This window comes from Trichoplusia ni, chromosome 15 (genome assembly GCF_003590095.1).
Source record: "Trichoplusia ni isolate ovarian cell line Hi5 chromosome 15, tn1, whole genome shotgun sequence".
Lineage (NCBI taxonomy): Eukaryota > Metazoa > Arthropoda > Insecta > Lepidoptera > Noctuidae > Trichoplusia > Trichoplusia ni.
This window is the reverse complement of record NC_039492.1, coordinates 4197731-4209840: the sequence shown is the minus strand read 5'-3', so window position 1 is coordinate 4209840 and position 12110 is coordinate 4197731. Positions and strand designations below refer to the sequence as shown.

At 38.5% G+C, this 12110-nt stretch overlaps 1 protein-coding gene across 1 annotated transcript; it reads right to left on the bottom strand.

Moving 5' to 3' along the window:
• Positions 1–2351: 2351 nt before the first annotated feature.
• LOC113501143 (neither inactivation nor afterpotential protein C) lies at positions 2352–10592 on the bottom strand. The gene is made up of 15 exons (XM_026882171.1): positions 10159–10592; positions 9867–9971; positions 8075–8454; positions 7897–7987; positions 7536–7817; positions 7071–7459; positions 6451–6999; positions 5697–6378; positions 5082–5371; positions 4683–4832; positions 4505–4608; positions 4364–4432; positions 4066–4253; positions 3767–3966; positions 2352–3598 (listed from the first exon to the last, which is right to left on the bottom strand). The coding sequence occupies exons 1-15, from the start codon at positions 10447–10449 to the stop codon at positions 2686–2688; spliced, it is 4683 nt and encodes a 1560-aa protein (XP_026737972.1). The 5' UTR covers positions 10450–10592; the 3' UTR covers positions 2352–2685.
• Between the last annotated feature and the right edge of the window lie 1518 nt (positions 10593–12110).

The following is a 12110-nucleotide window of genomic DNA, read 5'->3' as shown; positions in this document are numbered from 1 at the left end:
ATGTTGTGTTTTTATATTTATTTTGTAAATACGTTAGATATTTGATGATCTCAGTTATAACGTCATTGTCTAGAAATTATAGCAAACTAAGCGCCATAATAATTGCTTTCAGATAATTTGTTAATAAATATTTGTTTCGTTTATTAATTTTTCAGTTACTATTTACTTTTTTCGATGAAACCTTAAGCCATATTAAAAAAAAAACATGTAAAATCATGTGCTTTTTTGACATGATGCTTACATAATGGAGCTTTATTTCATATAGATATAAAAATCAAATTAGGTTCCGAGCTTTTAATATGACAAGTGAAGTCACTTACAAGTATACGTAATTTGAAAAAAAAAATATATTTCTTATAAAACTTTTTAGGTTTAAGGAAATAAAATAATACATACATATACTCAATAAAAGAAAACATTGGCTCTAGATTTGAGATACTCATTGACTAGTATACTTTATAAAATGATAAGTTCAATAACTCGAATAAAATCTTTTCTGGACCTATTATAATCGCTTGACAAAAAGTACGTACGTATTGTAGAAACAAAAATAGCACTTATCATGATGTTTGATACTCTCACTTACTCTACAGTTACTCTTTTTCATATTAAACTGTATTTTTGTATTCGTATAAGTCGGCACCAGTATTATGTAACTAAAGAACACTGATAGGAAAATTGACGCAATCATTTAAGTCAAAAAGAACTGTATACATAAAGACGCACAAAAAAAGACAGCGTTGTATAATTACCGGCACGGATCTTGAAGCTCGGCGGAAGAGTGGGGATCGCTTTGCGCATCGTAAAATAAAACGCCAATGAACTGTCCGTACTCGTCGTGTTCAGGTGCATTGAAGCAAAAAACGATTTTCAACCAATCACGAGTGACGGCTATGACGCGATGTGCTGCGGACCAATCACTGCTCTTCAGTCCGCCCCGCGCCTCACTTCATACCGCAAAACGGACTCAAAACATCACTTCTGCGCAGTTGAAGGTCAGCGCTCAAGATCCGTGCCGGTAACTATACAATGTTTCAGCCGTCAATTGCTTTCATTGTTTTGCAAGATACTTAATAACGCTGCCGAGGATTTACTAACGAGCGATCTCTTATATCGATATTTCATAAAAAAAAAAACTATTTAATATCAGTTAATAAATTATAATCCATAACAATGTAACACATTGACTGAATTTCTTAAGAGCTTTAGGATAACATTATTACGTAAGAAACATTTCATATTTTTATAACCATTTTGATGTATTTTTCTAATTTAATAACTAGTTTTAAGTCAATTATTATTCGGCAAATAAATTTTAGGATGTGATTTCTAAAGATATGTGAACGGAAATTTAATATTCCGTCTTGTATTAACGCGAGGCCTAAATTTAAAAGGATTTATGGATGTGAGAAAAAAAACATATATTTTGGTATTGTATCGTATATTGAACTATTTTCGCAAGTGATTTAATATGTAAGGCAGTTGCAAGTTTGTGGTCGTGTATATTTAATATCTCAGAATGTAAGCTGTGGGTCCGGCTGAAGGCATTTTTAATCTGTATCGAGCTTCTAACAAAAAAAAAACAAAATAGACATCTATCATTATTCTGATCACGCATTGTCGTATCTCCGATGATGGATGCATGCAACAGATATTTCACTTATACAAACCTGTATTATTTAAACGCTGTTGGTAACACGGTCCTTCGTCCGCGAGCCAACCATAGTTTCCAATACCTGACGACTTTAATCTATAGCAATAAGTACCTTTATAGCTACGCCCATGATTTACAATCAGAATATTCGCTTAGAGACTAAAATTGTCGGGTATTAAACATAGCGAGGCTACAAGTAAGTCAGACCTTAATAAAAAAAAATGTGACGTTGATGATAACCTCATTATTGATAACTATGTAAACGTCAAAATTAAATGAAACCTTAAAATTTTTGGCCGGGCAACATTCTGCCTTTAGCAATAACAATCATTACTAATTAAAGTCATTGTTATAAGAAACATATCACACTGTACAAATGATTCGATCGAGCTTCTTAAATGTAATAACAATATTTTAAACAAAAAAAATAATGTTACATTTGTTGGTGAGTACGTATGATTTTGAGGGATACATTTTACTAATTTTCACTTAATTCTTCGTTACTTAATTCACACTTAAACGTTAACTCGGCGCTCTTTTATATGCCATACATTTCAATTTCCCTCTTGTTCTGCAAAATGTATCACTTAAAAATATATTACAAAACAAGGACCATGCACTACTGTCTCTAGGTGATATTAACACATTATCACCACACTTTATTCTATAAGTAAATAAAATAAGTTACCAAAGCAATTTCGGTTAAGCTAATCTAAGAATTAATATAAAATTTGAATATTTTTTTACTATGTGATGAAACCCTAAAAACGTGTTAATTGAACACAACGTTTCGCCATAATTCGCTTTAAGGTCAACTTTTGTATTTAATATACTTAACTCTATTGAGATATAAATTATATTATATTAATTAAGAACGTAACAAAGAACCTTATGACTTAACATAAAACGTATGGCTTTAAAAACTTAATTGTCAAAAAAAAAATTATTGTAACGCCATAATAAATAATATGTATGTGGACTTCCAATGCAATGGAGATTAAATATATTTTTTACAGAATTATGTTTGTCTTTTATAAATCTGTTACCGTACCCTCCACTGTGATCCCTGGAGCTATTTCGACTTTTTCTTCCTTTTTATTATCTGAATTCAACAAATCAGTTTTAGAGTCTCTCTTCTTCAATGCTGCGATGATCAGGTCCTTTGAATCTTGCCGCATGAATTCTCTACTTGACGACCTTGGTGGCGGAGGAGTAAAGCCGCTGGGGGGAGGAGTGTCTGCTGCCATCCTGCAGGGAGGTGGGGTCGGCGCGGGGGACTTGCCGGACGGCGGTGGCGGAGCGGGGCCCTTCGGCGGCGGGGGGGTCGGGGCCAGCTTTGGTGCAGCCGGCGGCTTCGCTTTACTCGGCGATATGATACGTTTCGGAACTATTTGCCTATCCTCCATGTCATCTCCTAGCTCGTTAGATCTCTTCATCGACGCCCTATTCCTTGGTGTTTTCTTTAACATGGCCTGGAAATTGAAAGGAGGATCGTCCTCGTTCATATCGTTGGTTGACTTGGCCATCGCTTGAAGTTCCATTATAGGATCTTGGGCATCAGTATCGATGGCGTAAAGGCTCCTGGTGTACGTCGATTTCCTTAGCTTAGGAGCAGCATCTTCCAAGATATCTGTGTCATCTCTCACACCAGTCCAGGGTTCCGGGGGTTGGTAGTAACTATGCGGGGAATGAGGTGGTTTCTTCTTGTAGACAGCGGGTCTATTGGCCGGTCCGCGTGCTTGTTTCGAAGCCGGTGGTTTCTCCGGTTCATCAGGCGGTAAGACTGGTACGGGCTGCGTAGGGTCTCTGCAGAATGGCACTGTGATGAGCGTTTGTGTGCTCGCCGACGCTTTACTGGTGTCGGTTTGTGCTGGATTAAATCGACGTTTCAACGGTTCGTCCCACTGCTCGTGGTCGGAATCGTATTGACTGGCAAATGTGTCGCTATAAGGAGAAATTACTTGTTAATATTACTATTTTAAATTTGTTTGATCCAAAGAATCATTTGACTTTACTTTTTATTTTTCTTTCAGGAAAATTCCAACTCCTTTTTTTGCCAATCAGATTAAGGTGATTAACTGATTACTAATGGTAATTGACAGAGATACTCACTTGCTCTTTGCAGAAGGATCGCACATGTACGAGGTGTCGTAATACTGCAGCTGATCGATCCTGAAGGGCAGCTTCCACACAGTAGGTGGGCCGGAGCCCAAGAAGTCTGCTTCCTTGGCTTGAGGGTCTACCCGATCGATGAGCACGGCAATGCTTGTGTTTAACAGCGCCTCCAATACTGCTTGGTTGTAGATATGCACCTGCACACGTGCAAACATTAAAGAGTAAGAAAAAACTTCTTTGGGAACTAAAGCCAAAGTAAGCGATGGTTATTTCTGGAGTATTTGTGTCGTAGTTACCTGCTGTGAAAAATGCACAAGATCTTGATAGCGAACCGCCCGATACTGCAACAGGACTTGAAAAATGGATCGGCTTTTCCATCTCATTGCGAATCTCTTGAGGAAAGATGCGGTCTCTTCGTCAATTTGGCCAGTGCTCTTATTTATCAGCGGTCCATATGCCTTGCGGACTATGTAGCCACGGTAAGCTGAAATTAATTTTAGTAGAATTCAGTAGTTAGCTTCTTGTTTCAAACTTTTTTAGATAACGCCAATATTTGTGCAAGCCTATGACGGTTGGATGTTACAAAATGTTTACCTTTTTGGATCAACAGAGCCGCTTCATCCTCAGTGACGTTCATGGATTGTTGTTTTTTTAGTTCCTTTACTGAAAATAGAATAACATTTCAGTGTTGATTACGATCTAAGGCTTAAAAAATACATTTGCGAAGTTACTCACTATGCATCATTTTCGATTTGTCCTTTTTAGCTTTTCTTCTTGCTAAGAAAGCTCTCATCATGCATTGTACTTTGATGATTTTCTTTACTTGTGTTTCGTACAGCCTAGAGTCATGTAAAATATTATGATCGATTAATTCTTAAATTTCATATCTATACGTATGTCCTGGTATAGTTACCTTGATAGGAATTCCTCATTGTAATACTTCAAAAATACTTTGGTTTTGCCGAGCACCCATCCTTCCATCTTCAAGCGAATCATCAGTAACCTGCAGTTGTCTTTCGTCACTTCAACATTCTCATCAAAATCAAATGCCAGAAATCGATACCTATTTTAGAGAAGGAAATATTTAAATTCATTTACTCAAGCATATTCCATTGTAATTAGTTGTACGTTATTATTAAAAAACGAGTCCCGCACTAAGGAATCCTTGTGTTGCGGTCTACACCCAGACCAGCACTTTTAGATCTTACCAATTTTGATGTTACGCTGGGATCGAACCCAACAGTGGATCTTGCGTAGCATCCATTCGGCTAACCGATAATTACTTAAATTCTTCTATTAATTGTAATCTTACCTCCGAATAAATTCCGCAAATGGTATACGGCTAGAAAAGCCGCTCTGTCTTGCTTTAGCTGTATCCAGTATAGCTAGAGCCCTTAACTGTTGCCTGACGACTTCAGTCTGGAAACCTCTCGGGTTGTCGTTTAAGTCGGCTCTGATGCATCGGACGTAATGTGTCCCACCGCTCCCGGGGCCTACCGAAAGCTGCTTCAGAATTTCCAAACTGGTCGCTCTGTATGTCGCAGCGGCTGTCCTCATACGATGGACTTGAGAATATTGCCCCTTAGAACATGTGTTGTATTTCTGAAAATAAGATAAAATGGACAAAAAAGATTATAAACAAATCATTGGGTGACGTAGTTTGTGGTGACTCACTAACACCCACCCACCTATGCATGCACGACAGTAAAAACTGTTGCCTAACCTCGATCATTATTTTTAGTACTTGTTGTTACAGCAGCGATAGAAAATGTGGAAGTTTCAACTTTATCTTTCACGGTTTATAAGCTAGAGCCTGGTGACGGATGGACGGACAGGCAGTTAGCGGTGAGATATAGATAGAGATAAAAGAGTTCCGTTTTTCCTCTTTGGATGCGGAACCTTTTAAGTAATTGTTAAATATACTTACTCGTGCTTTTAAGTTTTCCATTTCTTTTTCAGATTTAGACCTTACTACACTGACTTTAGGCTGGCTGGAAGATACCGTCAAATTGCCTGTCTTTGTCAATTTGTTCTTAAAAAGTTGTTGTACTGTAACATTGGATGAAGCTCGCATTGTCTCGATCATTTCGGGGGGCAGGAAGTCCTTGTTCTTGTCAGCCATTTCTCTGCAGTCATAGTTGACTTTCCCTGTATAATGAGCTACGCTGAACTCGTGACTGCCTGACAGTTTGATGTAAGGACCTTTGCACGTTGTTCTTATTGTACCTGAAATCAAATAATTGTCAAAGTTAGAGGCATTTTTAAAGGTAATGTTTGTTTGCAGTGACTTCCATGCATAATACGAGAATCCCTTACTCATTATAAACTCCTGTCCACTGCCAGCGCGACTCGCTTCATCTAGTATGTAAAACAGTCCCAAAGGTCTTCCCATGAGTTGATCCACTGAATTTTTGTTATCATAAAAATGCAAGGAAACCACAGGAACGTCTTCCTCCGCCGTCTCCTGCATCTCCCAGGCAAACATCCTCTGGTTGTATAGAAACTGTATTTGTTCATTGGTCGTGTTAACGATTAACTGTTCCAAACGATTTCTGTGGTAGCATTCGAATCCAAACATGTCCAGCAAACTGACTGAGAATTTATCACCGCTGTAAAAATATACTTTTTATTAATATTTTCAAGTGTGACAATATAATTTGCAGTAATGGAAATATACGTACAAAACAGATCTCATGAACGATAGCTTGGAGTTAATTAAATTGATCATCCAGTCTATTAATCGCTTGTATAAAGCACTTGCTAAGGTGTCTCTAGCATCTCTTGCTTCGTCAGTAGAATGTCTTCGTTTTACAGCAGTCCCACTTTCTATCAAGCAGTAATTAAGCAGAGCCCAAAGAAACTTCACTTCGTCAAGAGCTAATAGTTTGGCAACTCGCTTAGCTTCGTCTGCATTCTCTATTTCTGCTATGCCGGTTTTACCATCTTTGAACCGCACATTACCAAGAACAAGTATGGCTGCTAAAATGGTTTCAAAAAATGTTATGTCTTCTTCTTCCCAGTCTAAAGTCTTTAGGTTTTCGATAAATGTTTTATAACGTTCCACATTATTTTCAGAATTTTCTCTTACACCTTTAACGCCCTTGACAGGTTCATCTAATATTCTCAAATATCGATGTTTCCTGTTTTTCTCTAAACAGAATTCTTCTATCCGGTTTGTAGCCTCCATTGCGTCGTAGAAATAGTAGAGCAGGTCAAAGTTGGCTTGAGACCTGAAACACTTATCTAACTTGTGATTCTATCGTTAAAACACACATTATAATTCTCATTATTAACCACTTACATGTCCGTGGAAGAAATACGCCATTTTTCTAGTTGGTAAAGCCAAAATAAAGCGCCGCTCAGCTTGCCCGAGCTTCCATAAGTTACTTGGATTTGGAAAATAGCCCTTGTTGAGTGAGCATTTAAGGGTGTTGCTCCAGTAATGGCCGCTTGTATCACACTTGTGGCCTTTTGAATTCTCTCAGCTGTGTTATTTTTCATTGCGCCTAAAAATGTGAGGTGAGACAGCGCATGAAGCATGTTCGTTGTTTTCCCAGATTTACATTCACCCGAGAATACGACGTGCTGCGGTTCATTATGATGGAGAGCGTCTTGGTAGGCGCTATCTGCTACCGCAAATATGTGAGGCTCGTTATCAGATCTTGATTTACATTCGTATTTTTTGTGGTACTGAAATCAAACGATTAAAATAAGTTAATAACTTTCTTACATCCTTAGCAAAGAAAGTCACTGTCGAGTTACTCACAGTTTCGTTGTAAATATCATCGGTAGTATTCGGATTAAGAACAAGGAGTACGTCTCCGATAAATGACATAAAAGAGCCCTTTGCTAATTTTGTTTGTAACTCTGCGAGTATGCTGTCTTCGGTCAGTTTTTCTAACGCAGCCAGATCTTCAACTTGCATCGTCTCAGGCTCTTTAACACCTTGTGTAGTTAATAAGCCATCTTTAATAATCCTTTCTGGTGTTTTACTCGGTGTGGATTGATCTTTTAAATCATCTACTAGCTTTTTTAATTCTGTAGTAAGCTAAAAAAGATAGACATTTCATGTTAATCGTTAATTCTAACTATATTTTAATTTGAATTAGCTAAGACGCTATACTTGCATGAAAATCGTTTTCGGGAACGGATTGTACAAATGGATGCTCTTCTAATTCCACCATGTAAGGCCGATGTTCAGGGTTTTTCTCCAAACACCTAATAAACAGTATGAAATTTAAATTTTAGGAAGTCAACTTCTGAATTTTCCAATTTATAATGTAAATAAAGAAAGACATAACTTACTCCGTAATAAAATCATTTATGTCGTTAGACCACATTGCCGGCTTCATCAGGCTTGGTGGAGGATTTCTGAGAATTTGAAAAAGCGCCCTTGTTGGGTGCATATCTTGGAACGGCGCTTTCCCATCCGCCATTTCTATAGTAGTTATACCTACAGCCCAAACATCCACCCTATTATCATATCCCTCACCGCCACACGTCACCGCTTCGGGAGCCATCCAACTCGGCGATCCGATATTAGTCGTACTCTTATCCAAAGCATCATTCAATTTGCAAGACAATCCAAAATCAGACAGTTTCACTTCGCCATTCTTTGTAATCAAAATGTTGCTGCATCTTATATTGCGGTGTATCACTTTGTTCTCGTGCAAGTAAACGAGCGCCTAGAATACAAATGAGTGAGGTAGAATTGATTGCACCAATCGAGGCAGTCAACACGGTAGTTTGACAGGGAGTGATGGAGTGACCGCCCCTAACGCGGACGACTCGTGGATTGTTAAGACGGCTGGGCGATACTAACGTCAGCGTCAATCAAGTCCCCACGCCCCGGAGATTCATTGGGGCCTATTTGCATACGTATCGGGGCTTCAGTGCTGTCGCAGGCGGGCTGTCCGCGCTCTCCGCTGTCTGATATATCAGCTTGTTTAATGCGTTCATTACGATCGTTTAGTTGTTAGTGCTGTGGGGATAGAGCATCGATAGTTTTGGGTTTATATTTTAAATCGAATTGATTTAAAATGTGTTTTGATTTTAAAATCAATCTTTAAATGAGTATTCAAATGTAATTAGAAAACACAGAACAAATAGGTTAATTGGTTACGAATAATTTTGCGGTACTACATAATTTATAAGCTCAAGTAAATAAACTCTGTTTTATAGACGCCACCTGGTGGTAATATAACAAAATACAGTAATATGCATCTCGATTATATTATTATCTAACGATTAAAATATCACAAAACAACGATAATTGACGTAGCATAAAAAGAGTTGTCATTCTTTGTCATTTAGCTAAAAATGTTGGTGTAACATTCAGCCAATGATTACTACAATATAAGACTCCTTATGATGTGATCGGTATTACATCAATCGATGTTTTGTTTCGTCATAATATCGATAAAGATGACATCACAAGTTTGTCTTTGATCGTACTTTACGAGATGCAACATCGATAGATATGCGTGGAAGATCTGCCTTACGAAGAGGACAGAGCACCGGTATTGTGAACCAAGTGGCTTGCATAAAGATAATACGCATTTAACTCTCCCCGATAACTTAAGAGCTCGAAGGACGAACACAAATCGCTTTCTATGGACCTTACAAAAAGGGACATAAGAAAGGTTTTCCTCTGACTAGTTCGCGTTAGAGAGATCATTGGCTACTGCGCCAGAGATCCGTATATCTTGTGTGCGCGAGCATTATTTACGATAATTGAGCGATGCGCCGCGATGGGGGGCCATCATGGTGTTGTCGGGCGCGCACCGACATTCGCATCGACAAGTTCGACTGTTCCGTCGCGAATCACATCAAATAAAGCGGCGTGCATTTTAAGTAATGGCTCTAGATTGTATTTCAACGTACGTGGACATTCGCCCGGCTATATTTTATTCGACGTCACGCGAGCAACAGAAATAGCCGGGACACAGATCCGAGAACAATTGAGTTTGCATTCAAAGTACCTACCAATTGATTCAGCCGTTGAAAGGTGGACTGGCAGGCCCTTTGTTTTATAAACAGCCATCTCGAGTCGTATGTGACGACCGACATGTTTATAGTCAGTCGAATATGGTCTTACCTTGATCGTATATTTGAGGATGTAAGCGATGTGTTCCTCCGACATTTTTCTGTCTGCTGCTTTCAGTTTTCTGACAATATCGATGACAGATCCACATTCGCACAACTGGAAAATAGATGATTCATTGTATTGTTTGAATCATGAGCAACTCTTTCAATGCGACTTTTTCAATAAAGCTGCCTCAAGCAACTTATTATCCCTATTCATTCATTTATGTGACGTTAACGTAACTCATGTAGAGGAATTTTGTTTACGATTTTATGTTATACAATGGATGAAAAGGCAAACTTACCTCAAGAACAAACCAAACTTTTTTTACTCCTTCAGACTTTTCACAGAACACGCCGTAGAAGTCAATCAAATTAGGATGTGAGGTGAAGTCCCTTAGGATCTTGTATTCTTCTTGTATGTGGTCTTCGATTTCGTCGGTGTAGGTTTGTACCTTGACGGCGACTTTCTTGCCGGCTGCCTGTGAGTCTGACGCGCGGTGAACTTCGCCGAAGATGCCGGAGCCGAGCTGGCCCTCGAGCTTGTAGCGGTCGAGGGGGCTCGCCAAGGACGCAATGTTCAAACCGTCCTTCATGGTGTTAGACGGACCATACACTACGAAATAACACTCATTAATTCCTTTCCTTAATTTATTTTAATGGTATCTATTCAAATCTAACAAACTATAGAAGAAGTTTAAAGGGTTTTCATCAAAAAAATGTTAATTTTAACTGAGTTATTAACTGACTGGCCGAGACGGTCCGATTATCAGTTGATAACATAAATCGTCATGTGCATACAGAAATCCAGACATGGCGATTACAATCACGAAATCACATCTTACTAAACTGAACTTAATAAAAGCTGGTATATAAAACATAACTTTATATTTCTAATCCAATCTTTCTAAATTCGAAATTATAAAAGCTAGTTATTAAAAAAATATAATAAAATTCGTCCAGCACTCACCTAGTTCCTGAAGTGCTGAGCCACGACTCGGCGTGGTCGACGGCGCTGGGCCGAGTGGCGCGTCCACCCCCGAGCGCTCACAAGTGCCGGGGCTTCACGTATTAAGAACACTGCTAATCCCCTCTAATAGTATTAGGTCATAATGCCCGACGACCTTCCTGCATGCCTTGGATACAATTTAATTGGGGACACGTTTAATTGTTGCCATTTATGTTGTTTGTTTGGCAACACTGCTGTAGCACTTATATGGTAAACGTTAATTCCAATTCTTAAGTACTTTGATTAATTGTGACGTCATTGGTCATTAGTAAGTATAGATTTTACAATACATACTTTAGAGTTGGTATGTGTTTGGTGCATCAATTATGCATTCAAAGTTTCAGGATAAGGATTCAATCAGTAATTTTCATTGGCCTAGCCTTTTCCCAACTATGTTGGGGTCGGCTACCAGTCCAACCGGTTTCAACTAAGTACCAGTGTTATACAAGGAGCGACTGCCTATCTGACCTCCTTAACCCAGTTACCTGGGCAACGCGATACCCCTTGGTTAGACTGTCTGTCAGACTTTTTCAAGCTTCTGACTACCTGTAACGACTGTCAAAGATGTAGGAATAACTGCCGGGACCCACAATTTAACGTGCCTTCCGAAACACGGAGGAACTCGTTATGAAAAAGATGGTCACCCATCTACGGACCAACCGCGTCAAGCATAGCTTAATCTGTGATCGAATCACTTATGCGGTTATAGCTTAGCCACGAGCTCCTCAATAAGTAAGCCAAGAATAATTTATCTATTCCAAAAAAACCAGGCGAATATGGATTTCTGAAATATAAATATAGTCAAAGTAACATATTTACGTTACATGTAAAGAAATTAAAATTAAAAAAAAAACAAGACAACGTGGGAAGACATCACTTTTTGAACCGAATCAAAAATAACAGCCGATTCACATACCAAACATAAAAAACCTCGTTCCAAGTGATACGTGTAAAATCCTTGTTTAGGTAACAATTAACGAAATTAATTCGCAACACCAATCCATTACGCGATCAATCCTACTTGTAAAACCCATCAGTCATGGGCTTCAATCGATCAAGCGTACTTAATGCTAAAAGCGAAACATCAATGAATAGGATACAAAACAATTTTTTCAAAGTTAGGATACCGTAAACTGACAAGCATTCACTTTGCAATCGGGCCTGTCAATATACTGTTAGAATTAGATGTATGACCAAAGAAGTATTTTCAACAGTTGGATGAATTAAGGGTAACAGTGGTTCTGATGC

Excerpts from the sequence above, each read along its gene's own strand:
- LOC113501143 (XM_026882171.1), bottom strand. The coding sequence starts at position 10,449 with ATGAAGGACGGTTTGAACATTGCGTCCTTGGCGAGCCCCCTCGACCGC. Across the intron at positions 4,833-5,081 it reads TTTGCGGAATTTATTCGGAG|GTATCGATTTCTGGCATTTG; the intron begins GTAAGATTACAA and ends TCTCTAAAATAG. Across the intron at positions 4,433-4,504 it reads CAAATCGAAAATGATGCATA|TAAAGGAACTAAAAAAACAA; the intron begins GTGAGTAACTTC and ends TTCTATTTTCAG.